The 27,500-nt window shown below is 45.3% G+C and overlaps 1 protein-coding gene across 1 annotated transcript in view; it reads left to right on the top strand.

Moving 5' to 3' along the window:
* The window catches only part of igfbp3 (insulin-like growth factor binding protein 3), a 51,190-nt gene that overhangs the window by 8,952 nt on the left and 14,738 nt on the right, over positions 1-27,500 (top strand). Inside the window, exons 2-3 of the mRNA XM_042322327.1 lie at positions 3,323-3,603; positions 6,835-6,954. Of these exons, the coding sequence (XP_042178261.1) occupies positions 3,323-3,603; positions 6,835-6,954 (401 nt within the window). The remainder of the gene's footprint in view (positions 1-3,322; positions 3,604-6,834; positions 6,955-27,500) is intronic.

Genomic DNA, 27,500 nt, shown 5'->3' with positions numbered 1-27,500 from the left:
GGGTTGTATTTACAATGGTGTTTTTTCTTCACTGGTCGCCCTTTGTGACCTGGCAACAGGTCACACATATTGAAATTTCACCCAATAGATAAGGGAATTTATCAAAATTGGATTTGTTTTCTAATTCTTTGTGAGTTTATGTAATCTGAGGGAAATATGTGTCTCTAATATGGTCATACATTTAGCAGGAGGTTAGGAAGTGCAGCTCAGTTTCCACCTTTTTATGTGGGCAGTGTGCACATAGCCTGTCTTCTCTTGAGAGCTGCCTACAGCAGCCTCTCTCAATAGCAAGGCTATGCTCACAGAGTATGTACATAGTCAAAACCTTCCTTAAGTTTGGGTCAGTCACAGTGATCAGGTATTCTGCCACTGTTTACTCTCTGTTTAGGGCCAAATAGCAGGTTTGGGAATTGCTTCCTTTTAGGTGGTTGTAGAATTGAACAGCTCTTCTCTCTCTCTCTCTCTCTCTGTCTCTCTCTCTCTCTCTCTCTCTCTCTCTCTCTCTCTCTCTGTCTCTCTCTGTCTCTCTCTCCCTTTCTCTCTCTCTTTCTTTCTTTCTTCTCTCTCTCTCTCTCTCTCTCTCTCTCTCTCTCTCTCTCTCTCAATTCAATTCAATTCAATTCAATTGACTTTATTGACATGGCAAGTTCAATATCACTTACATTGTCAAAGTATACATATCGAAAAATAAAAATAAAATAAAAATATATATTTAGATATAAAATATATATATATTTATGTGTAAATAAATGGTGAGACCAACAGCAATAATAATAGTAGTAGTGGACATGGGATTACCATTAACAACAACTACAACAACACTATTAATGAGAACAACAATACATTAAAGCAATGGTAGTAGACCATTGTCAACATGACTGAGAAGACACATGACCTGGTAGTAGACCATTGTCAACATGACTGAGAAGACACATGACCTGGTAGTAGACCATTGTCAACATGACTGAGAAGACACATGACCTGGTAGTAGACCATTGTCAACATGACTGAGAAGACACATGACCTGGTAGTAGACCAGTGTCAACATGACTGAGAAGACACATGACCTGGTAGTAGACCATTGTCAACATGACTGAGAAGACACATGACCTGGTAGTAGACCAGTGTCAACATGACTGAGAAGACACATGACCTGGTAGTAGACCAGTGTCAACATGACTGAGAAGACACATGACCTGGTAGTAGACCAGTGTCAACATGACTGAGAAGACACATGACCTGGTAGTAGACCAGTGTCAACATGACTGAGAAGACACATGACGTGGTATGAAAGACACAACAAAACAAGATGGGAAATATTATCGACAGGAACTTTTCACAGGCTGTCCCTCAGGTTGTGGCAGGAGGACACATATTTGGCTGCCAAAACTGCACATTTAGGCTTTTCACCCAATAAATATTAGATTTTTTTCTTCATCTTTTATAGTTTCAAATTCTTTGTATTGTATTATAATTTTGGGAAATAAATATTCTCTTAGGTCTGAGTATTTGTCACAGTGTAATAGGAAATGCAGCTCTGTCTCTACCTCTCCCCTGGAGCAGAGTGAGCACAGCCTGTCCTCTCTGGGCAGCCAGGTTTGTCTGTGACGACCGGTCTCTATAGCCAGACTGTGCTCACTGAGTCTGTACCTAGTCAATGTTTTCCTCAGATTTCTATCAGTCACAGTGGTCAGATAGTCTGCCACCATGTACTGTCTGTTTAGAGCCAAATAGCATTGAAGTTTACTTTGATTTTAAGTGGTGTCTTTCCAATAGGTGATATATTTTTCTTTTTGTTTTGTGATGATTTGGTTGGGCCAGATTTTTTGAGTGCTGTCCTGAGGCTCCATGGGGTTGGTTTGAGTTGGTGAACTGAGCCTCAGAACCAGCTGGCTGAGGAGACTCTTCTCTTTTTTAATCTCTTGACATTGTAGAGCTGTGTGATGGAATGTTTTGGGGTCACTTGTTTTTAGATGGTTGTAAAATTTGTTGGCTCTTTTTTTCTATTCTCTCTCTCTCTCTCTCTCTCTCTCTCTCTCTGCTCCCTCCCTCTCTCTCTTTGCTCCCTCCCTCTCTCTCTCTGATCCCCCCTCTCTCTCTCTGTTTCTCTCTCTACTCACCCTCTATCTCTCTCTGTTTCTCTCTCTGCCCCCCTCTCTCTCTCTCTTTCTGCTCCTCTTCCCTGTCTCTTTCTCTCTGCTCCCCCTGTCTGTTTCTCTCTCTCTCTCTCTGTCTCTCTCTCTGCTCCCCCCCCCCTCTCTGTCTCTCTCTGCTACCCCTCTCTCTCTATCTCTCTCTGCTCCCCCTCTCTCTCTGTCTGTTTCTCTCTCTGCTCCCCCTCTCTCTCTTTCTCTTTCTGCTCCCCCTCTTTCTCTGTCTCTCTCTGCTCCCCCTCTCTCTGTCTCTCTCTGCTCCCCCTCTCTCTCTGTCTCTCTCTGTCTCCCCCCCCCTCTTTCTCTGTCTCTCTCTGCTCCCCCTCTCTCTGTCTCTGTCTCTCTCTCTGCTCCCCCCCCCTCTCTCTCTATCTCTCTCTGCTCCCCCTCTCTCTCTGTCTGTTTCTCTCTCTGCTCCCCCTCTCTCTTTCTGCTCCCCCTCTTTCTCTGTCTCTCTCTGCTCCCCCTCTCTCTGTCTCTCTCTGCTCCCCCCCCTCTCTCTTTCTCTTTTCTGCTCCCCCTCTTTCTCTGTCTCTCTCTGCTCCCCTCTCTCTGTCTCTCTCTGCTCCCCCTCTCTTTCTCTTCCCCCCTCTCTGTGTCTGCCCCCTCTGTCTCTCTCTGCTCTCTGTCTCTCTCTGCTCCCCCTCTCTCTCTGTCTCTCTCTGCTCCCCCTTTCTCTTCCCCTCTCTCTGTCCTTCTCTGTCTCTCTCTCTGCCCCTCCCCCTCTCTCTCTGTCTGTCTCTCTCTCTGCTCCTCCTCTCTCCCTCTCTCTCTCTCCTCCCTCCCTCTCTCTCTCTCTCCCTCCTCTCTCTCTCTCTCTCTCTCTCTCTCTCTCTCTCTCTCTCTCTCTCTCTCTCTCTCTCTCTCTCTCTCTTTCTCAGTCTTGGGACCTAGAACAGCTTGTGAGGCACTGGTCTCAGTCTCATTCTCAGGTCATTATAGTGTTTAGACTATTTCAGACTCGCGAAGTCTGGAACTCTGACTGTATCCAAACACACCATAATCTTGGTAAAGATGTTCCTGAAGCTAACTTAATGGCGTTTCATCTCCTTGCCAATGCATAGACCATCCTCTATGACAATCTAACAACACACACTCATCCTCAAACTTTTTGGACTTCATTTGAAAACGTTTCTAAACCATGACATCACTTCCTGTTGCTTTGACAGAGACCACAAGCGGGGAGCATTCCGGGGCGGGGGATGAACGGCGTGCCAACGGCACCGTGACGACGACCAAGACGGTGGCAGGGGGCGCGGTAGGTGTGGAAGGCGGAGGTGGTGGACATCGGGGGGCGATAGAGGCCAAACCGCCGCTGCACACCAAGCTAGACGTGATCAAGAAGGAGCAGAATAAGAAGAGCCAGAGCTACAAGGTGGAGTCAGTGTCTGGGGGAGTCAACTCCGACATGCACAACTTCTCCCTGGATAACAAGAGGGAGACTGAGTATGTAAGTAATGACTATTTCATGCACCGTGGATAAAGACACTTAACTAATACCTACCACCACCTACAGTGGGGCAAAAAAGTATTTAGTCAGCCACCAATTGTGCAAGTTCTCCCACTTAAAAAGATGAGAGAGGCCTGTAATTTTCATCATAGGTACACTTCAACTATGACAGACAAAATGAGAAGAAAAAAATCCAGAAAATCACAGTGTAGGATTTTTATGAATTAATTTGCAAATTATGGTGGAAAATAAGTATTTGGTCACCTACAAACAAGCAAGATTTCTGTCTCTCACAGACCTGTAACTTCTTCTTTAAGAGGCTCCTCTGTCCTCCACTTGTTACCTGTATTAATGGCACCTGTTTGAACCTGTTATCAGTATAAAAGACACCTGTCCACAACCTCAAACAGTCACACTCCAAACTCCACTATGGCCAAGACCAAAGAGCTGTCAAAGGACACCAGAAACAAAATTGTAGACCTGCACCAGGCTGGGAAGACTGAATCTGCAATAGGTAAGCAGCTTGGTTTGAAGACATCAACTGTGGGAGCAATTATTAGGAAATGGAAGACATACAAGACCACTGATAATCTCCCTCGATCTGGGGCTCCACGCAAGATCTCACCCCGTGGGATCAAAATGATCACAAGAACGGTGTGCAAAAATCCCAGAACCACACGGGGGGACCTAGTGAATGACCTGCAGAAAGCTGGGACCAAAGTAACAAAGCCTACCATCAGTAACACAATACGCCGGCAGGGACTCAAATCTTGCAGTGCCAGACGTGTCCCCCTGCTTAAGCCAGTACATGTCCAGGCCCGTCTGAAGTTTGCTAGAGAGCATTTGGATGATCCAGAAGAAGATTGGGAGAACGTCATATGGTCAGATGAAACCAAAATATAACTTTTTGGTAAAAACTCAACTCGTCGTGTTTGGAGGACAAAGAATGCTGAGTTGCATCCAAAGAACACCATACCTACTGTGAAGCATGGGGATGGAAACATCATGCTTTGGGGCTGTTTTTCTGCAAAGGGATCAGGACGACTGATCCGTGTAAAGGAAAGAATGAATGGGGTCATGTATCGTGAGATTTTGAGTGAAAACCTCCTTCCAACAGCAAGGGCATTGAAGATGAAACGTGGCTGGGTCTTTCAGCATGACAATGATCCCAAACACACCGCCCGGGCAACGAAGGAGTGGCTTCGAAGGAGTGGCTTTGGAGGGAGTTGAAAGTCTGTGTTTCCCAGCAACAGCCCCAAAACATCACTGCTCTAGATGAGTTCTGCATGGAGGATTGGGCCAAAATACCAGCAACAGTGTGTGAAAACCTTGTGAAGACTTACAGAAAACATTTGACCTCTGTCCTTGCCAACAAAGGGTATATAACAAAGTATTGAGATAAACTTTTGTTATTGACCAAATACTTATTTTCCACCATAATTTGCAAATTCATTCATTAAAAATCCTACAATGTGATTTTCTGGATTTTTTAAATTGATTTTGTCTGTCATAGTTGAAGTGTACCTATGATGAAAATTACAGGCCTCTCTCATCTTTTTAAGTGGGAGAACTTGCACAATTGGTGGCACACTAAATACTTTTTTTGTCCCACTGTATCTCTCATAATACTGTACAAACGACCATTCCAAACACAGACACACACGCACACAGTCGTATTGCAGTGTTATCACAGGGTTAGTACAGGGTTCGTACATTGTTATTACAGGGTTATTACAGGGTTATTACAGGGTTATTACAGGGTTATTACAGGGCTATTGCAGGGTTAGTACAGTGTTATTACGGTGTTATTACAGTGTTAGTACAGTGTTAGTACAGTGTTATTACAGGGTTAGTACAGTGTTAGCACAGGGTAGTACAGTGTTATTACAGTGTTATTACAGGGTTATTACAGGGCTAGTACAGTGCTATTACGGTGTTATTACAGTGTTATTACAGGGCTAGTACAGGGTTAATACACTGTTATTACAGTGTTATTACAGGGTTAGTACAGTGTTATTACAGGGTAATTACCATGTTATTACAGTGTTATTACAGTGTTATTACAGTGTTATTACAGTGTTATTACAGGGTTAGTACATTGTTATTACAGTGTTATTACAGGGTTAGTTCAGTGTTAGTACAGGGTTGATACAGTGTTATTATAGGGTTATTACAGGGTTAGTACAGGATTGGTACAGTGTTATTACAGGGTTAGTACAGGGTTAGTACAGTGTTATTACAGGGTTATTACAGGGTTAGTACAGGGTTAGTAGTGTTATTACAGTGTTATTACAGGGTTTGTACAGTGTTAGTACAGTGTTATTACAGGGTTAGGACAGTGTTTTGTTCAGGGTTAGTACAGTGTTATTACAGGGTTATTAAAGGGTTAGTACAGTGTTATTACAGTGTTAGTACAGTGTTATTACAGGGTTAGTACAGGGTTAGTACAGGATTGGTACAGTGTTATTACAGGGTTAGTACAGGGTTAGTACAGTGTTATTACAGGGTTAGTACAGGGTTAGTACATGATTGGTACAGTGTTATTACAGGGTTAGTACAGTGTTATTACAGGGTTAGTACAGTGTTATTACCGGGTTAGTACAGTGTTATTACAGTGTTATTACAGGGTTAGTACAGTGTTATTACAGGCTTAGTACAGGGTTATTACAGGGTTAGTACAGTGTTACTACAGTGTTAGTACAGTGTTATTACAGGGCTAGTACAGTGTTATTACAGCATTAGTACAGTGTTATTACAGGGTTATTACAGTGTTATTACAGCGTTAGTACAGTGTTATTACAGGGCTAGTAGAGTGTTATTACAGGGTTAGTACAGTGTTATTCCAGGGTTAGTACAGTGTTATTCCAGGGTTAGTACAGTGTTATTACAGGGTTAGTACAGTGTTATTACAGGGTTAGTACAGGGTTAGTGCAGGGTTAGTACAGGGTTAGTACAGAGTTAGTACAGTGTTATTACAGTGTTATTACAGGGTTAGTACAGTGTTATAACAGAGTTATTACAGGATTGGTACTGTGTTATTACAGGGTTAGTACAGGGTTATTACAGGGTTAGTACAGTGTTATTACAACGTTAATACAGTGTTATTACAGGGTTAGTACAGTGTTATTACAGGGTTAGTACAGTGTTAGTACAGGGTTAGTACAGGGTTATTACAGGGTTAGTACAGTGGTTAGTAATGTTTTATTGAGGTGTTGTGTGCTGTGTGTGAAGGGCCCATGCAGGAGAGAGATGGAAAGCATCCTGAACAGTCTTAAAATCTCCAATGTGCTCAACCCCAGAGGCTTCCGCATCCCCAACTGTGACAAAAAGGGCTTCTACAAGAAAAAACAGGTGAGAACACGTGCACTTGCGCACACCAAACAAACCCCGTTTCTTGTTCATAGTGAGTCAGCAGGGTGCATTTATCTGTAACGTTAGCTGTAATACCAGGTTATTATTGATGTTGATAATGTTGTTGATGTTGCTGCTGTCAAGGCAACGTCAAAGAAGGCCGTGGGGGGCCTGGGCGAGGTTTCCTTCCGAAACCTATGTAGTGAGTGAGTGAGTGTGTGTGTGTGTGTGTGTGTTGGGGGGGGTTGTATTACTGTCCTCGTGGGTACCGTAAATCCCCAAAAGTCCCCACAATGACAGTACAACAAGTAAAATTCTCCATTGTGGGGACATTTCCCAGGTTCCCACGAGGACAAAGGCTATTTTAGTCTTGGGTGTTAGATTAAGGGTTAGGGTTGCAATTAGAGTTAGAGGTAGAATTAGGGTTAGGGGTTAGGTGTTAAGTGTAGGGTTAGGAGTTAGGGTTAGGGGTTAAGGTTTGGGTTGTGGTTAGGGTTAGGGTAAGGGTTAGGTGTAGGATTAGGGGTTAGGGAAAATTTAATTTAGCTTGGAAATCAATTCTAGGTCCCCACAAGGATAGTAAAATATATTTTGTGTGTGTGTGTGCGTGTGTGCGTGCGTGCGTGCGTGTGTGTGTGTGTGTGTGTGTGGTGTGTGTGTCTGTGTGTGTGTGTGTGGGGGGGGGGAATCAGGATGGTCTCTGAGTCATGGTGGTGTTATTTAAAAACATTTTTTCTCAGAATTGTATCTGTGAATATACAGTACATGACCAAAAGTATGTGGACACCTCCTTGTCGAACATTTCATTCCATAATCATGGGCATTAATATGGAGTTGGTCTCCCCTTTGCTGCTATAACAGCCTCCACTTTACTGGGAGACTTTCCACTAGATGTTGGAACATTGCTGAGGGGACTTGCTTCCATTCAGCCACAAGAGCGTTAGTGAGGTCAGCACTGATGTTGGATGATTAGGCCTGGCTCACAGTCAGCGTTCCAATTCAGTCCAAAGGTTGAGGTCAGGGCTTTGTGCAGGCCAGTGAAGTTCTTCCACACCAATCTCAACAAACCATTTCTGTATGGACCTCGCTTTGTGCAGGGGGCATTGTCATGCGAAAGCAGAAAACTACCTTCCCCAATCTGTTGCCACAAAGTTGGAAGCACAGAAATGTCTGGAATGTCATTGTACGCTGTAGCGTTAAGATTTACTTTCACTGGAACTAAGGGGCCTGAACCATGAAAAACATCTCCAGACAACTATTCCTCCACCATCAAACTTTACAGTTGGCACTACACAATGGGGCAGGTAGTGTTCTCCTGGCATCCGCCAAACACAGATTTGTCCCTCGAACTGCCAGGTTGTGAAGCGTGATTCATCAACCCAGAGAAGGTGTTTCCACTGCTCCAGAATCTAATGGTGGTGAGCTTTACTCCACTCCAGTCGACTCTTGGCACCGCACATGGTGATCCTAGGCTTGTGTGCGGCTACTTAGCTTTGGAAACCCATTTCATGAAGCACCCAACGAACAGTTCTTGTGCCGACGTTGCTTCCAGAGGCAGTTTGGAACCCGGTAGTGAGTGTTGTTTGGAGAGAGCGTTGTTACGTTGGTGCTGGAGCCTACTAGTACTATGGCATGGTTTCTATTTGGTAACCTTTGGCCTACTAAGATGTTCTCTTAGAAACATGTGTCCCTCAGACGACTAGATGCGAGTTTATATAAACCTGCATGTGTTGTGCCAGCTCCTGCCCCACACAGTGTAGGGAGATAGAGTACGAGGGGATCAGGGGAGATAGAGTTAGATGGGTGCAGGGGAGAGATAGAGTTAGATGGGTTCAGGGGAGATAGAGTTAGATGGGTGCAGGGGAGAGATAGAGTTAGATGGGTTCAGGGGAGATAGAGTTAGATGGGTTCAGGGGAGATAGAGTTAGATGGGTTCAGGGAGATAGAGTTAGATGGGTGCAGGGGAGATAGAGTTAGAGGGGTGCAGGGGAGATAGAGTTAGAGGGTTCAGGGGGATAGAGTTAGATGGGTTCAGGGATAGAGTTAGATAGAGTTAGATGGGTGCAGGGGAGATAGAGTTAGAGGGGTGCAGGGGAGATAGAGTTAGAGGGGTGCAGGGGAGATAGAGTTAGAGGGGTGCAGGGGGGTGCAGGGTTAGAGGGGTGCAGGGGAGATAGAGTTAGAGGGTGCCGGGGAGATAGAGTTAGAGGGGGGTGCAGATAGAGTTAGATAGAGTTAGAGGGGGGTGCAGGGGAGATAGAGTTAGAGGGGTGCAGAGGAGATAGAGTTAGCGGGGTGCAGGGGAGATAGAGGGGTGCCGGGGGAGATAGAGTTAGAGGGGTGCAGAGGAGATAGAGTTAGCGGGGTGCAGGGGTGCAGATAGAGTTAGAGGGGTGCAGGGAGATAGAGGGGTGCAGGGGAGATAGAGTTAGAGGGGTGCAGGGGAGATAGAGTGCAGGGAGATAGAGGGGGGTGCAGGGGAGATAGAGTTAGAGGGGCAGGGGAGATGCAGGGGGAGATAGAGGGGGGTGCAGGGGAGATAGAGTTAGAGGGTGCAGGGGAGATAGAGTTAGAGGGGTGCAGGGGAGATAGAGTTAGAGGGTGCAGGGGAGATTAGAGGGGTGCCGGGGAGATAGAGTTAGGGGAGATGAGAGGAGATAGAGTTAGCGGGGTGCAGGGGAGATAGAGTTAGAGGGGTGCAGGGGAGATAGAGGGGTGCCGGAGGAGATAGAGTTAGAGGGTGCAGGGAGATAGAGTTAGAGGGGTGCAGGGGAGATAGAGGGGGTGCAGGGGGAGATGCCGAGTTAGAGGGGTGCAGGGGAGATAGGGGGGTGCCGGGGAGATAGAGTTAGAGGGGTGGGGGAGATGCAAGGGGGGAGATAGTTAGAGGGGTGCAGGGGAATAGAGTTAGAGGGATAGAGTTAGTGCAGGGGAGATAGAGTTAGAGGGGTGCAGGGGAGATAGAGATAGAGTTAGGGGTGCCGGGGAGATAGAGTTAGAGGGGTGCAGGGAGATAGAGGGTGCAGGGGAGATAGGGGTGCCGGGAGATAGAGTTAGAGGGTGCAGAGGAGATAGAGTTAGCGGGGTGCAGGGGGTGCCGGGGAGATAGAGTTAGAGGGGTGCAGGGGGGGTGCAGGGGAGATAGAGATAGAGTTAGAGGGTGCAGGGGAGATAGAGTTAGAGGGGTGCAGGGGAGATAGAGGGGTGCCGGGGAGATAGAGTTAGAGGGGTGCAGGGAGATAGAGTTGCAGGGGAGGGGTGCAGGGGAGATAGAGTTAGAGGGGTGCAGGGGAGATAGAGGGGTGCCGGGGAGATAGGGGAGTTAGAGGGGTGCAGGGAGATAGAGTTAGCGGGGTGCAGGGGAGATAGAGTTAGAGGGGTGCAGGGGAGATAGAGGGGTGCCGGGGAGATAGAGTTAGAGGGGTGCAGAGGAGATAGAGTTAGAGGGGGTGCGGGGTGCAGGGGAGATAGAGTTAGAGGGGTGCAGGGGAGATAGAGTTAGAGGGGTGCAGGGGAGATAGAGGGGTGCCGGAGGAGATAGAGTTAGAGGGGTGCAGGGGAGATAGAGTTAGAGGGTGCAGGGGAGATAGAGAGGGGTGCAGGGGAGATAGAGTTAGAGGGGGGTGCAGGGGAGATAGAGGGGTGCAGGGGAGATAGAGGGGGTGCAGGGGAGATAGCCGGGGAGATAGAGTTAGAGGGGTAGGGGAGGGGGTGCAGGGGATAGAGTTAGAGGGGTGCCGGGGAGATAGAGTTAGAGGGGTGCTGGGGAATAGGGGAGTTAGAGGGGGGTGCAGGGGAGATAGAGTTAGAGGGTGCAGGGGAGATAGAGTTAGGGTGCAGGGGAGATAGAGTTAGGGGAGATAGGGGGTGCAGGGGAGATAGAGTTAGAGGGGTGCAGGGGAGATAGAGGGGTGCCGGGGGATAGAGAGAGGGGTTCAGGGAGAGTTAGGGGAGGAGTTAGAGGGGTGCAGGGGAGATAGAGTTAGGGGGGTGCAGGGGAGATAGGGGGGGTAGATAGAGTTAGATAGGGTGCAGGGGAGATAGAGGGGTGCAGGGGAGATAGAGTTAGAGGGTGCAGGGGAGATAGAGTGCAGGGGAGATAGAGTAGAGGGGCAGGGGAGATAGAGGGGTGCAGGGGAGATAGAGGGGTGCAGGGGGAGATAGAGTTAGAGGAGTGCAGGTGGCAGGGAAATAGAGGTAGGGGTTCAGGTGGCAGGGAAATAGAGATAGGGGTTCAGGTGGCAGGGAAATAGAGGTAGGGGTGCAGGCTTGCTGCCAGGGGTGTTGAGGTAAACCCTTTGAGGTCGATGTTTGCGGTCACAGAAGATTTATGACTGGGAAACACAGTGAATAGAAGACCGTGTGAACCATCTCGGGTGACAATACTAAGCAGAAAGGAGGGTATGGAGAGGAAGAGAGGGGTTTGACAGAGGGGGAAGAGCGGAATTAAACAAGCACAGTCATGAAAGCAAGTTGTTTAAGTCAAGTGTCCCCTAGACTAAAATAATAATCCAGTCAGCAGACGCTGTGTGTGTGTGTGTGTGTGTGTGTGTGTGTGTGTGTGTGTGTGTGTGTGTGTGTGTGTGTGTGTGTGTGTGTGTGGTGTGTGTGTGTGTGTGTGTGTGTGTGTGTGTGTGTGTGTGTGTGTGTGTGTGTGTGTGTGGTGTGAGTGGGTGAGGGTGGGTGGGTGGGTGGGTGGGTGGGTGGGTGTTTGTGTGTAATGTGAGTAGCCCAGAAGATAGACGAAGCCTGAGCTGGGGGAGCCATACAGAAGGCTACAGTGAAGTCTAAATTTAGTTGCAGTTACAGTATATGAATTGGCTCAGTGTACCAATGAAAGCCAAGCATGCCTTACCCTGTCCCACTCACTGACTCAACCCCCTCTCTTTCTCTCTTTCTCTCTACAAGTCATCTGCCCCACTCTCTCTACATCTCCCTTTCTCTTCCACTCCTGTCTATTCATTCACCTGGTCTTTCCCACCATCTTCCTCCCTTCTCACCTCCCTTCTCCCCTCCTCCCTTCTCCCCTCCTCCCTTCTCTTCTCCCTTCTCCCCTCCTCCCTTCTCCGCTCCTCCCTTCTCTCCTCTCTTCTCCCCTCCTTTCTCCTCCCCTCCCTTCTCTCCTCCTCCGTTCTCCCCTCCTCCCTTCTCTCCTCCCTTCTCCCTTCCTCCCTTCTCCCTCCTCCCTTCTCTCCTCCTCCCTTCTCCCCTCCTCCCTTCTCTTCTCCCTTCTCCCCTCCCTCCTCCCTTCTCTTCTCCCTTCTCTCCTCCCTTCTCCCTTCTCTCCTCCCTTCTCCCCTCCTCCCTTCTCTCCTCCCTTCTCCCCTCCCTTTTCCTCCCCTCCCCTCCCTTCTCTCATCCTCCCTTCTCCCTTTTCCCCTTCTCCCTTCTCTCCTCCCTTCTCCCCTTCTTCCTTCTCTCCTCCCTTCTCCCCTCCTCCCTTCTCTCCTCCCTTCTCCCCTCCTCCCTTCTCTCCTTCCTTCTCCCCTCCTCCCTTCTCTCCTCCCTTCTCCCCTTCTCCCCTCCTCCCTTCTTTCCTCCCTTCTCCCATCCTCCCTTCTCCCCTCCTCCCTTCTCTCCTCCCTTCTCCCCTCCTCCCTTCTCTCCTCCCTTCTCCCCTCCCTTTTCCTCCCCTCCCCTCCCTTCTCTCATCCTCCCTTCTCCCCTCCTCCCTTTTCCCCTTCTCCCTTCTCTCCTCCCTTCTCCCCTTCTTCCTTCTCTCCTTCCTTCTCCCCTCCTCCCTTCTCTCCTCCCTTCTCCCTTCCTCCCTTCTCTCCTCCCTTCTCCCCTCCCTTCTCCCCTACTCCCTTCTCCCCTCCTCCCTTCTCTCCTCCCTTCTCCCCTTCTCCCCTCCTCCCTTCTTTCCTCCCTTCTCCCATCCTCCCTTCTCCCCTCCTCCCTTCTCTCCTCCCTTCTCCCCTCCCTTCTTCTCTCCTCCCTTCTCCCCTCCTCCCTTCTCTCCCCCTTCTCCCCTCCCTTCTCCTCCCCTCCCTTCTCTCCTCCTCCCTTCTCCCCTCTTCCCCTCCTCCCTTCTCTCCTCCCTCCTCCCCTCCTTCCTTCTCTCCTCCCTTCTCCCCTCCTCCCTTCTCTCCTCCCTTCTCCCCTTCTCCCTTCTCTCCTCCCTTCTCCCCTCCTCCCTTCTCCCCTCCCTTCTTCTCTCCACCCTTCTCCCCTCCTCCCTTCTCTCCTCCCTTCTCCCCTCCTCCCTTCTCCCCTCCCTTCTCTCCTCCTCCCTTCTCTCCTCCTCCCTTCTCTCCTCCTCCCTTCTCCTCTCCTCCCTTCTCCCCTCATCCCTTCTCCCCTCATCCCTTCTCCCTCCCTTCTTCTCTCCTCCCTTCTCTCTTGCCCTTTCAGTCCATCCATCCTCCTACCTGGTCCAGCTTTGTTGGGTGGAGAAGGAATCTCCTTGTCACGGAGGGTAGGGACAGGCTTCAGTGGGTCTGTGTGTTTGGACACACCCCATATCCTCCCCACTCCGCCTCCCTCCCACCCTCCCTCCCTCCCTCCCTCCCTTTCTTTCTCTTCTCCTGCATCCATTTATCTCCCCCTGTGACCCTCCCTCCCTTCCTCCCCAGCTGAACCAGGCTATAAGGTCTGACTCATTGAGCATGGCTCAGAATGTGTTCTGGAATCGTACTCTGTCGCTGGCCACAATGGCTTTATAATAACTGTCTACCCCCCCAGGGACAGAAACAGATATTTTAATTCTGTCTCTCCCTGTCCCTGTTTCTCCCTCCTTCTCTCTCTCCCTCCATTTCTCTTTCTCCCTCCATTTCTCTCTTCCTCAGTTTTTTTTGCAAGGTAATGAATTACAGTCTGTTTGGCCCGACTATCTCTCTCTCTTTTCTTCTCCTCAAATCCAGCCTTTTTATTTCTCTCACATCCTGCTATCTCTCAGTATATAATGTTGCTATGCATCTCTCGCTTTACCACCACTACAGTTGCTTTTCTCTTATGGTCCTATCTTTTTACACTACCTGTTGAATGATTCCCTGTACAGCAGGATGCATGACCACAGTGTGACAGTCCATCTACGGGGCAGCAGTGGAGTCTCTATCACTGTTGAATGTATGCCTGTGCTCGTTTCAGAGTGGCTGCACTGAGGCTTTTATTAGCCCTGCTTTATGTAGAAAAGCAATATCCTGCAGCCATGTGCAGGCCAGGGAGCCCCCCCCCCATACCCCCCCATACCCCTTGACTTAATCCTCATTTTGTCGTGTTACAGCCTGAATTCTAAATGGATAACAATTATATTATTTCTTACCCATCTACACACAAAGTGAAAACATGTTGTTAGACATTTTTGCAAATGTATTGAAAATGAAATACATAAATATCTAATTTACATAACTATTCACACCCTTGAGTCAATACTTTGTAGAAGCACCTTTGGCAGCGAAGAGCTTTACACACCTGAATTGTACAATATTTTCCCATTATTCCTTTTTAAATTCTTCAAACTCTGTCAAGTTGGTTGTTGATGATTGCTAGACATCCATTTTCAAGTCTTGCTGTATATTTTCAAACAAATATAAGTTAGAACTGTAACTAGGCCACTCAGAAACATTCATTGTCGTCTTGGTAAGCAACTCCAGTGTAGATTTGCCCTTGTGTTTTAGATTATTGTCCTGCTGAAAGTTGAATTTGTCTCCCAGTGTCTGTTGAACGCAGACTGAATCATGGTTTCCTCTAGGATGTTGCCTGTGCTTACCTCCCGATGACAAGCATACCCATAACATGATACAGCCACCCCCATGCTTGAAAATACAGATACAGTGATGTGTTGTGTTGGATTGTCCCAAAACATAACGCTTTTTATTCAGGACAAAAAGTAAATTTGACAAATTTTTACCTAAGTGCCTTGTTTCAAACAGGATGCATGTTTTGGAATATTAGTGTTTCCTTCTTTTCACTGTGTCATTTAGGTTAGCAAGGTAGAGTAACTACAATGTTGTTTATCCATCCTCAGTTCCCTCATACCACAACCATAAAACTCTGTAACTGTTTTTAAAATCACCATTGGCTCATGGTGAAATAGCTGAGCGGTTTCCTTTGTCTCTGGCAACTGACTTAGGAAGGCCGCCTGTATCTTTGTAGTGACTGGATGTATTGATACACCATTCGAAGCCTAATTAATAACTTCACCATGCTCAAAGGGATATTCAGCTTCTAGTTTAAAAACATTGTTTCTCTTCTACCAATCGGTGCCCGACTTCGCGAGGCATTGAAAAACCTCCTTGGTCTTTGTGGTTGAATCTGTGCTTGAAATGTAAAAATCTGATGAAATCTGATTGAGGAACCTTACAGATCGGGTAGTCATTCAAAGATCATCTACGGATCGGTGTCTTGCTAGTGGGACAACTTCCGGTGAAACTGGAGGGTGCGCAATTCAAATAAATAATCAAAAATATTATGGATTTTAAACATTTATGTACATATAAGTGTCTTATATCGGCTGAAAGCTTAAATTCGTGTTAATCTAACTGCTCTGTCCGATTTACAGTAGCTATTCCACGAAAACATGCCATGTGATTGTTTGAGGACGGCGCCCCACATCAAAATATTTTTACACCAACACAGGTTTCATACATTCACATATAACGATTAAATATTCACTTACTTTTTGAAAATCTTCCTCTGATTTGTCATCCAAAGGGTCCCAGCTATAACATGTAGTGTAATTTTGTTAGATAAAATCCTTCTTTAAATCCCAAAAAGTCAGTTTAATTGGTGTCATCGTTTTGAGGAATCCACTCGTTCAACTTGCAGAGAAAGGAATCTGAAAATCTAACTCTAAACTTTCTTTAAACAAGTCAAAATACATTTCTATTTACTCCTCAGATACCCTAAAATTTAATCAAACTATAATATTTCATTCGGAAAGAAGTATATTCAATAGGAAACCGATTTTACAGGTGCATAATGTCTTCATGGCACACGCAAACACAAATTTCCAAGACTGTGTCCTTCAACTAAAACTGTTATTTCTTATTCATTGTTGAAGTTACAAGCCTGAAACCTTGAACATAGACTGCTGACACCCTGTGGAATCCATAGGAATTGCCTCCAGGGAGCTAATTTCCAATATGTTGTTTCTCTTGCATTACTAAGAGGATGGTCTCAAAAAAAAGAAATTCTGGTTGGTTTTTCTTTGAATCTTCGCCTACCATATCTATTGTGTTATATTCTCCTACATAATTTTTTAACACTTCTACAAACTTCAAAGTATTTTCTTTCCAATGGTACCAATTATATGCATATCCTGGCTTCAGGGCCTGAGTTACAGGCAGTTTACTTTCACTGTCATTTGAGGCAGGAAGTGGAGAAAAAAGGGGCCTAGCCCGAATCCATTTTAAATTCAGGCTGTAACGCAACAAAATGTGAAAAAGTAAAGCAGTCTGAGTACTTTACATTCGGAGAGTATTCAGACCCCATGACGTTTTCCACATTTTTGTTACATTACAAACTTATTCTGAATTTGATTAAATAGTTTTTTCCCCTCATCAATCTACACACAATTACCCATAATGACAAAGCAAAAATAGGTTTGCAGAATTTTAAAAATACTGAAATATAACATGTACATAAGTATTCAAACCCCTTACTCAGCACTTTGTTGAAGCACCTTTGGCAGCGATTACAGCCTCGAGTTTTGTTGGGTATATCGCTGCAAGCTTGGCACACCTGTATTTGGGGAGTTTCTCCCATTCTTCTCTGCAGATCCTCTCAAGCTCTGTCAGGTTGGATGGGGAGCGTTGCTGCACAGCTATTTTCAGGTCTCTCCAGAGATCTTCGATTGGGTTCAAGTCCAGGCTCTGGCTGGGCCACTCAAGGACATTCAGAGACGTGTCCTGAAGCCACTCCTGTGTTGTCTTGGCTGTGTGCTTAGGGTCGTTGTCCTGTTGGAAGATGAAGCTTTGCCCCAGTCTGAGGTCCTGAGTGCTCTGGAGCAGGTTTTCATCAAGTATCTCTCTGTACTTTGTTCTGTTCATCTTTCCCTCAATCCTGAAGAGTCTCCCAGTCCCTGCCGCTTAAAAACATCCCCACAGCATGATGCTACCACCACCATGCTTCACCATAGGGAGGTTGCCAGGTTTCCTCCAGACGTGATGCTTGGCTTTCAGGCCAAAGTGTTCAATCTTGGTTTCATCAGACCAGAGAATCGTGTTTCTCATGGTGTGAGAGTCTTTAGGTGCCTTTTAGCAAACTCCAAGTGGGCTGTCATGTGCCTTTTACTGAGGGGTGGCTTCCGTCTGGCCACTCCACCATAAAGGCCTGATTGGTGGAGTGCTGCAGAGATGGCTGTTCCTCTGGAAGGTTTTTTCATCTCCACAGAGGAATTCCGGAGCTCTGTCAGAGTGACCATCGGGTTCTTGGTCACCTCTCTGACCAAGGCCCTTCTCCCCCAACTGTTCAGTTTGGCCGGGCAGCCAGCTCTAGGAAGAGTCTTGGTGGTTCCAAACTTCTTCCATTTAAGAATGATGGAGGCCACTGTGTTCTTGGGGACCTTCAATGCTGCAGACATGTTTTGGTACCCTTCCCCTGATCTGTGCCTCACCATAATCCTGTCTTGTAGCTCTGCAGACAATTCCTTCAACCTCAACCTTTTTTTTAATCTAACATGCACTATCATTTGTGGGACCTTATATAGACTGATGTGTGCCTTTCCAAATCATGTCCAATCAATTGCATGTACCACAGGTGGACTCCAATTAAGTTGTAGAAACAGAAAGTGAACACACTCTCAAATATGCACACAACCATTCCCCTTTCAAAGGCACTTGAATCTCTTGTCTTGCACGTTCAGCATCTGAATGGCACACATACACATTCCATTTCTCAAAAAACATCTTTAACCTTTCTCCTCCCCTTCATCTACACTGATTGAAGTGGATTTAATAATTGACAGCAATAAGGGATCATAACTTTCACCTGGATTCACCTGGTCAGTCTATGTCATGGAAAGAGCAGATGTTCCTAATGTTTTGTACACTCAGAGTACATTTTGAATTAGCTATTAAAGACTTTCAGAACCCATTGAATTCTCCAATTACATTGGATGAACTACTGCACAAAATGATGGTTTCCTTAACACAGACCACAAATCCAAATTGGCCATACTTAAACTACAAAACATTATCCTTAGCTCTGGCCTCTTCCCCAATATTTGGAATCAAAGTCTGATCTCCCCATTACACAAAAGGAGACACATTTGACCCCAATAATTGCCTTAGAATGTGTTAAACAGCCACCTCTTGAAAAAACCTCTTCAGTATCATCAACAGCAGACACCATTTCCTCAGTGGAAACAATGTAGAGAGCAAATGTCAAATTGGCTTCTTACCAAGATAATGTATGACAGACCACATATACACCCTGCAAACCCTTTTTGACAAAGAATCAAAAACAAAAGCAAAGTCTTCTCATGCTTTGTTGATTTCCAAAAAGCTTTTGACTCAATTTGGCATGAGGGTCTGATCTACAAATTGAGGGAATGTGGTGTTGGTCGCGAAACATATGATATTATAAAATCAACGTACACAAACAACAAATGTGCATTAAATGACAATATGCACACAGATTTCTTTCCTCAGGGCTGTAGGGTGAGACAGGGATGTAGCTTGAGCCCCACCTTCTTCAACATGTGTCTTCAGAAAGTATTCACATCTCTTGACTTTTTCCACATTACGTTGTGCTACAGCCTGACTTTAAAATGTATTATTCAATTAAAATGTACATTTAGATTTTGTGTAACATGATTTGTTTAATGACTACCTCATCTACAGCACGTACCCCACACATACAATTATATGTAAGGTCCCTCAGTCGAGCAGTGAATTTCAAACACAGATTCAACCACAGAGACCAGGGAGGTTTTCCTATGCCTCGCAAAGAAGGGCACCTACAGTATTGGTAGATGGATTTTTAAAAAAGCAGACATTAAATATCCATTTGATTATGGTGAAGTTATTAATTACACATTGGATGGTGTATCAATACACCCAGTCACTACAAAGATACAGGTGTCCTTCCTAACTCAGTTGCAGGAGAGGAAGGAAACCGCTCGTGGATTTCACAATGGGGTCAATGGTAACTTTAACAGTTGCAGAGTTTAATGGCAGTGATAGGAGAAAACTGAGTATGGATCAACAACATTGTAGTTACTCCACAATACTAACCTAAATGACAGGGAAAAGAAGGAAGCCTGTAAAGAATAAAATAATCCAAAACTTGCACCCTGTTTGCAACAAGGCACTAAAGTAAAACTGCCAAAAAAATGGATAATAAATTATCTTTATGTCCGAATACAAAGCATTATGTTTGGGGTAAATCCAACACAACACATCACTGAGTACCACCCTCCATATTTTCAAGCATCGTGGTGGCTGCATCATGTTATGGGTATGCTTGTCATCAGCAAGGATTAGGGAGTTTTTTCGACAAAAATAAATGAAGTAGAGCTAAGCACAGGGAAATTCCTAGAGGAAAACCTGGTTCAGTCTGCTGTCTAACAGACACTGCGAGACAAATTCCCTTTTCAGCAGGACAATAACCTAAAACACAAGGGCAAATCTACACTGGAGTTGCTTACCAAGATGACATTGAAAGTTCCTGAGCGGCCTACTTACATTTTGGCCTGAAATTGTCTTGAAAATCTATGGCAAGACTGTCTAGCAATGATCAACAACCAAACTTCACAGAGCTTGAAGTATTTTAAAAATAATAATGTGCAAATATTGTACAATCCACATGTGCAAAGCTCTGAGAGACTTACCCAGAAAGACTCAATAACACTCACGTGTGTGAATACCTATGTAAATGAGATATTTCTGTATTTACTTTTTTTAAATCTAAAAAATCTAAAAACATGTTTTCACCTTGTCGTTATGGGGTATGGTGTGTAGATGAGTGACCAACATTTTATTCATTTTGAACTCAGGCTGTAACAGAATGTGTAATAGGTCAAGGGCTATGAATACTTTCTGAAGGCACTGCATCAATGAATTGGCAAGGGCTCTAGATCAGTCTGAAGCACCCAGCCTCACACTACTGGACTCAGAAATCAAATGTCTACTGTTTGCAGATGATATGGTCCTTCTGTCCCCAACCAAGGAGGGCCACAGGTTATTTCAGACTTAGGCCTTGACAGTGAATCTCAGAAAGACAGAAATAATGATGTTCCAAAAAAGGTCCAGATGTCAGGACCACAAATACAAATTCTATCTAGATACCATTGCCCTAGAGCACACAAATAATTATAACTACGTCGGCCTTAACATCAGCACCACAGGTAAGTCTGTGAACGATCTGAAGACAAGGCAAGAGAAACATAAAACTCAACATCCCAATTAGGATCCGGCTAAAAATACTTAAATCGGTTGGAGAACCCATTGCCCTCTATGATTCCCGTCTGGGGTCCACTCACCAACTAAGAATTCACAAATGGGACAAACAATATCCTTCGCATACACTGTAAAACTTCAAATAATGCACGCAGAGCAGAATAAGGACTATATCTGCTAATTATCAAAACTCAGAAAAGAGTTGTTAAATTCTACAACCACCTAAAAGGGACTGATGCCCAAACATTCCATCACAAAGCCATAACCTTCATAGAGATGAATCAAAAGAAGAGTCCTCTCTGCCAGCTGGTTCTGGCTCTCTTCACAAACAAAAACCGACACCAAAGGGCCCCAGGACAACATCACGATTAAACTCAACCAAATCATTAGAAAACAACAAGATAACTATTTGACACACTGGAAAGAATTAACCAAAAACAGAGCAAACTGGAATCTGAATCTGGCCCTAAACAGAAAATACACAGTGGCAGGGTACCTGACCAATGTTACTGACCGGCTATGTGTCCACTGCCCACAAAATGAGGTGGAAACTGAGCTGCTCTTCCTAACCTCCTGCCAAATGTATGGCCATATTAGAGACACATATTTCCCTCAGATCACACAGGCCCACAAAGAATTTGAAAACAAATCAAACATAGATAAACTCCCATAACTGTTAGTTGAAATGTCTCAGTGTGCAATCACAGCATCAAGATTTGTGACCCGTTCAAATCAAATCAAATCTCATTTTATTGGTCACATACACATGGTTAGCAGATGTAGTGAGTGTAGTGAAATGCTTGTGCATCTAGTTCCGACCGTACAGTAATATCTAACAAGTAAATCTAACAATTTTCACAACTACCTTACAAGTGTAAAGGAATGAATAAGAAAATGTACATAAAAATATATAGATGAGCGATGGCCGAACGGCATAGGCAAGATGCATTAGATGGTATAGAGTACAGTATAGACATATGAGATGAGTAATGTAGGGTATGTAAACATTATATAAAGTGGTATTGTTTAATGTGACTAGTGATACATTTATTACATCCAATTTGTAATTATTAAAGTGGCTAGAGATTTGCGTCAGTATGTTGTTAGTGATGGCTGTTTAACAGTCTGATGGCCTTGAGATTTAACAGTCTGATGGCCTTGTTTTTCAGTCTCTCAGTCCCAGCTTTGATGCACCTGTACTGACCTCGCCTTTTGGATAATAGTGGGCTGAACAGGCATTGGTTGTTGTCCTTGATGATCTTTTTGGCCTTCCTGTGACATCGGGTGGTGTAGGTGTCCTGGAGGGCAGGTAGTTTGCCCCTGGTGATGCGTTGTGCAGACCTCACTACCCTCTTGAGAGCCTTACGGTTGTGGGCGGAGCAGTTGCTGTACCAGGCGGTCAAAGGTTTGTGAGTTTTCAGTGACAAGCCAAATTTCTTCAGCCACTTGAGGTTGAAGAGCTGCTGTTGCGCCTTCTTCACCACGCTGTCTGTGTGGGTGGACCATTTCAGTTTGTCTGTGATGTGTACGCCAAGGAAATTAAAACTTTCCACCTTCTCCACTACTGTCCCGTTGATGTGAATAGGGGGGATGCTCCCTCTGCTGTTTCCTGAAGTCCTAGATCATCTCCTTTGTTTTGTTGACGTTGAGTGTGAGGTTATTTTCCTGAAACCACACTCCGAGGGCCCTCACCTCCTCCCTGTAGGCCGTCTCGTTGTTGTTGGTAATCAAGCCTAGCACTGTTGTGTGGTCTGCAAACTTGATTATTGAGTTGGAGACGTGCATGGCCACGCAGTCATGGGTGAACAGGGAGTACAGGAGAGGGCTGAGAATGCACCCTTGTGGGGCCCCAGTGTTGAGGATCAGCGGGGTGGAGTTGTTGTTTCCTACCCTCACCACCTGGGGGCGGCCCGTCAGCAAGTCCAGGACCCAATTGCACAGGGCGGGGTCGAGACCCATGCTTAATGACGAGTTTGGAGGGAAACTATGGTGTTAAATGCTGAGCTGTAATCGATGAACAGCATTCTTACGTAGGTATTCCTCTTGTCCAGATGGATTAGGGCATTGTGATTGCGATTGTGTTGTCTGTGGACCTATTGAGGCAGTAAGCAAATTGGAGTGGGTCTAGGGTGTCAGGTGGGGTGGAGGTGATATGATCCTTGACTAGTCTCTCAAAGCTCTTCATGATGACGGAAGTGAGTGCTACGGGGCAATAGTCATTTAGCTCAGTTACCTGAGCTTTCTTGGGAACAGGAACAATGGTGGCCCTCTTGAAGCATGTGGGAACAGCAGACTAGGATAGGGATTGTTTGAATATGTCCGTAAACACACCAACCAGCTGGTCTGCGCATGCTCTGAGGACGCGGCTAGGGATGCGAGGGTTAACGAGTTTAAATGTTTTACTCACATGGGCTGCTGTGAAGGAGGGCCCGCAGGTTTTGGTAGCAGGCCTTTTCGGTGGCACTGTATTGTCCTCAAAGCGAGCAAAGAAGTTGTTTAGTTTGTCTGGGAGCAAGACGTCAGTGTCCACGATGGGGCTGGTTGTCTTTTTGGAATCTGTGATTCACTGTAGACCCTGCCACATACTTCTCGTGTCTGAGCCGTTGAATTGCGACTCTACTTTGTCTCTATACTGAGGCTTAGCTTGTTTGATTGCCTTGCGGAGTGAATAGCTACACTGTTTATATTCGCTAAAGTTTCTGGTCGCCTTGCCATGATTAAAAGTAGTGGTTCGCGCTTTCAGTTTTGCGTGAATGCTGCCATCAATTCACGGTTTCTGGTTGGGGAAGGTTTTAATTGTTACCGTGGGTACAACATCACCGATGCACTTGCTAATAAACTCACTCATTACCATAATAAAAGGGCAACCAGCCAGACAACATGAGTAAATATAACCAATATTTGTATTTTTACAGTATATATCTTCCCCTACCATTTGTACTTCAAATACTGTTACAACACCGTACACAGCTGATAACATAACATTTGTAATGCCTTTTTGAAACCTTTATGAGTCTAATGAGTTACTGTTCATTTCTTATTGTTTAACTCAGCAAAAAAAAAGTCAATTTTTCAGGACCCTGTCTTTCAAAGATATTTCTTAAAAATCAAAATAAACAGTTTAAACACTGTTTCCCATGCTTTTTCAATGAATCATAAACAATTAATGAACATCCACCTGTGGAACAGTCGTTAAGACACTAACAGATTTCCTTCCGGTAGGCAATTAAGGTCACAGTTATAAAAACTTAGGACACTAAACAGGCCTTTCTACTGACTTTGAAAACCATCTAAAGAAAGATGCCCAGGGTCCCTGCTCATCTGCGTGAACGTGCCTTAGGCATGCTGCAAGGAGGCATGAGGACTGCAGATGTGGCCAGTGCAATAAATTGCAATGTCCGTACTGTGACATGCCTAAGACAGCGCTACAGGGAGACAGGACGGACAGCTGATCATCCTCTCAGTGGCAGACCACGTGTAACAACACCTGCACAGGATCTGTAAATATGAACATCACACCTGCGGGACAGGTACAGGATGGCAACAACAACTGCCAGAGTTACACCAGGAACACACAATCTTTGTTTCTAGTCATTTTGAGCCTGTAATCGAACCCACAAATGCTGATTCTCCAGATACTCAACAAGTCTAAAGAAGGTCAGTTTTCAACTGTGCTAACGTAATTGCTAAAGGGTTTTCTAATGATCAATTAGCCTTTTAAAATTATGAACTTGGATTAGCTAACACAACGTGCGATTAGAATACAGGAGTGATGGTTGCTGATAATGGGCCTCTGTACACCTATGTAGATATTCCATAAAACATCTACTGTTTCCAGCTACAATAGTAATTTACAACATTAAAAATGTCTACACTGTACTTCCGATCAATTTGATCTTATTTTAATGGTCAAAAAAAATGTCAGCAGACTAGAATAGCAGCTCTGGTTTCCCAGTGTTACGAGATGTCGCCAAGCCAATAGATGGCGCTGCTGTTATGTGTATCTGAGTGTGATATTATATAGTACTAGTGAGCCAAGTTAAGCATGACTTACTATGCACTGAATGGAGCTGTATGCATGTTACAGAGTGATGCTGAAGTAAAGACTTTCTAATCAACATTACCTTGCTCTTGTATTGAAAAAACAACATATAAAACATGGTGTCAGAAGTCAGAACCAAATAGGTATATCCTTGACGAATCAAAATATCAAAACGACACACGGATAAATGCACAGCAGGAAGGGACGTGCCAACTTGCTAACCAGCTACAAAACGTTATAATAACGACAATGACAACAATGGCTTACCCAGTATTCCCAGTACCAGAGCCTATGGACATGAAGGGCGAAACTTACACCAACTGGACATTTTATCCAGCACAATGGAAAAACTATGAGCTACCGGTGTGGACAAAAAGGATGCAAAAGTCGGCATAGCAACTCTGCTAACCGCGATTGGAAATGAATGTCATCTCTTACAGTGGCATCTTCATCTGGCTGAAGCAGAGAGAACTGACCCGGTAATGATGATAGAAGCGCTAGTGAAACACTTTGAGCCATTCAGGAACCTGATCTATGAGAGGTACATTGTTCATGCTTGTCAACAAAGTCAATGTGAAACATCAGAGCAGTACATTTCAAATCTGAGGACGCTAGCCAACACGTGAATTTGGTGCATTACGAGAGGACTAGTCCTTGACAGGCTTGTCATAGGCACTAAAGATATAGCTGCGCGAGCGCATTCTCAGAGAACCGAACCTCACTCTGAATAAAGCCATTGACGTGTGGTTCAAGTGAACAACACAGATGCAAATCAGGAAAATTGGTAGAGGTGAACCAGAGACTGTACATTATACCTCCCGTGAGTGATGTTCAGAATCAAAACACCAAACATATGGTCGTAAACAGACAGAGTTTACAGGGGATAATAACAAACATAGAATGCCAAACGACTTACCCTGTCATTACTGTGGTTCAGTGCATGCCAAAGCTAAATGCCCAGCACACGGTGTCACCTCTAAAGCATGTGGCAAACGAAACCACTTTGCCAGAGTTTGTAAACAAGCACAACATAAACCTCAATCTATTAGAGGAAGTTAATGAGTCAGATGACCAAACATCAGATGTAATGTGGTACATCTCACAGGTTAATTCTGTGACAAGGCAAAAAAGTGTTAATTAACCTTAACCTAGCTCCACTCAGTGATGAGCCATTGACATATGACCCCATCCATACAATTAAATGTCAACTAGACATCAACAGTGAATGTCATAAGCTATGGGGACTTACAGCGAGTCATGCAAGATGGCAATCCAGTTGTCCTACCCAGCAAAGCTACACTATATGACGGCATGCTGATAAAACCAACAGGAGAATGCAATCTCAAAGTAGATCATGATGGAAAAATGTTTTATATCAAATTTCAGGTCATGGAGACATTCCAGCTTCCTCTGCTATCAGCTGACACGTGTGAAAGACTCAGCCTACTACATGTGCACCACAGCCATGTGTTACATCACGTCGACACACCAAGCACCACATCCACTGAGGTCATCATGACAACTGAGGAGATCATCTCCAAGTACAAGGACGTGTTGGATGGGCTTGGCTGCCTTCCTGGAGAGCTACACCTAGAAGTAGACAATGCAGCTCGGCCTTTGGTATCCGCTACCAAGACGGATACCTATTCCACTGAAGGAAAGGGTCACAAAGGACATCATTTAATGGACAATGCAGACATCATCATGAAAGTCACAGAGCCAACACTGTGGATCAACAACATGGTTGTCATTGAAAAACCTTACTGAGATCACACTTCCAGATGCCATCAATAGAAGAGATTCTACCAGAGATATCCAACGCAAAGGTATTCTCAGTTCTCAATACCAAATATGGATACTGGAAAGTCGAACTTGATGAAGTGAGCAGCTTTCTAACAACTTTCTGGACACCAGTAGGCAGGCATAGATGGCTGAGAATGCCATTTGGAATCAAGCCAGCAGCTGAAGAATATGTGAAGCACTACATGGACTAAAAGGAGTGCATGTGATTGCAGATTGTGTGTGTCACTACTCTATGGATGTGGTGACACACACAAAGAGGCAATGGCAGATCACTACTCCATGGATGTGGTGACACACACACAAAGAGGCAATGGCAGATCACTACTCCATGGATGTGGTGACACACACAAAGAGGCGATGGCAGATCACTACTCCATGGATGTAGTGACACACAAAGAAGCGATGGCAGATCACTACTCCATGGATGTGGTGACACACACAAAGAGGCGATGGCAGATCACTACTCCATGGATGTGGTGACACACACAACGAGGCGATGGCAGATCACTACTCCATGGATGTGGTGACACACACAAAGAGGCGATGGCAGATCACTACTCCATGGATGTGGTGACACACACAAAGAGGCGATGACAGATCACTACTCCATGGATGTGGTGACACACACACGAAGAGGCGATGGCAGATCACTACTCCATGGATGTGGTGACACACACAAAGAGGCGATGGAAGATCACTAATACAGATCATGACAGAAACCTCACAGCTCTCCTGCAGAGAGCAAGAGATGTCAACCTGAAGCTGAACAAAAATAAACTCAGGTTAAAGCTACCTAGTGTGACACACATGGGTCATCTTCACACCACAGAGGGCCTTCACCCTGACCCAGAGAAAAGTCACTACAGCGGCTGTTGGGGTTTGTGATCTATCTTGCTAAATTCATGCCCCGCCTATCTGATGTGTGTGACCCGCTCAGAAGACTGACTAACAAGGACATTGAATGGACATGGCAACCACAGCATGACGCAGCAGTTAAGACTATCAAACCGTTAGCCACACAACACCCAGTGCTCAAATACTACGACCTGAATGATGAAGTCACACTGCAGTGTGATGTCAGTGGGACAAGTTTGGGCGCAGCCCTTCTACAGAAAGGACAACCTGTTGCATTTGCCTCCAGAACATTGACTCAGACAGAACAAAGATATGCACAGATTGAGAAAGAATGTCTCTCCATTGTTTTTGCATGTGACAAGTTGGAACGCCATTTGCATGGCAGAGAGATCATTATAATACACAGCGACCACAAACCACTTGAGACGATCTTCAAGAAATTCCTACACACAGCACGCAAGCGACTGCAGAGAATGTTGCTAAGGCTACAAAGATACCAACTC

Source organism: Oncorhynchus tshawytscha, linkage group LG05 (genome assembly GCF_018296145.1).
Source record: "Oncorhynchus tshawytscha isolate Ot180627B linkage group LG05, Otsh_v2.0, whole genome shotgun sequence".
NCBI lineage: Eukaryota > Metazoa > Chordata > Actinopteri > Salmoniformes > Salmonidae > Oncorhynchus > Oncorhynchus tshawytscha.
Note: the sequence above shows the minus strand (reverse complement) of the source record. Positions and strands in the feature narration are given on the sequence as shown.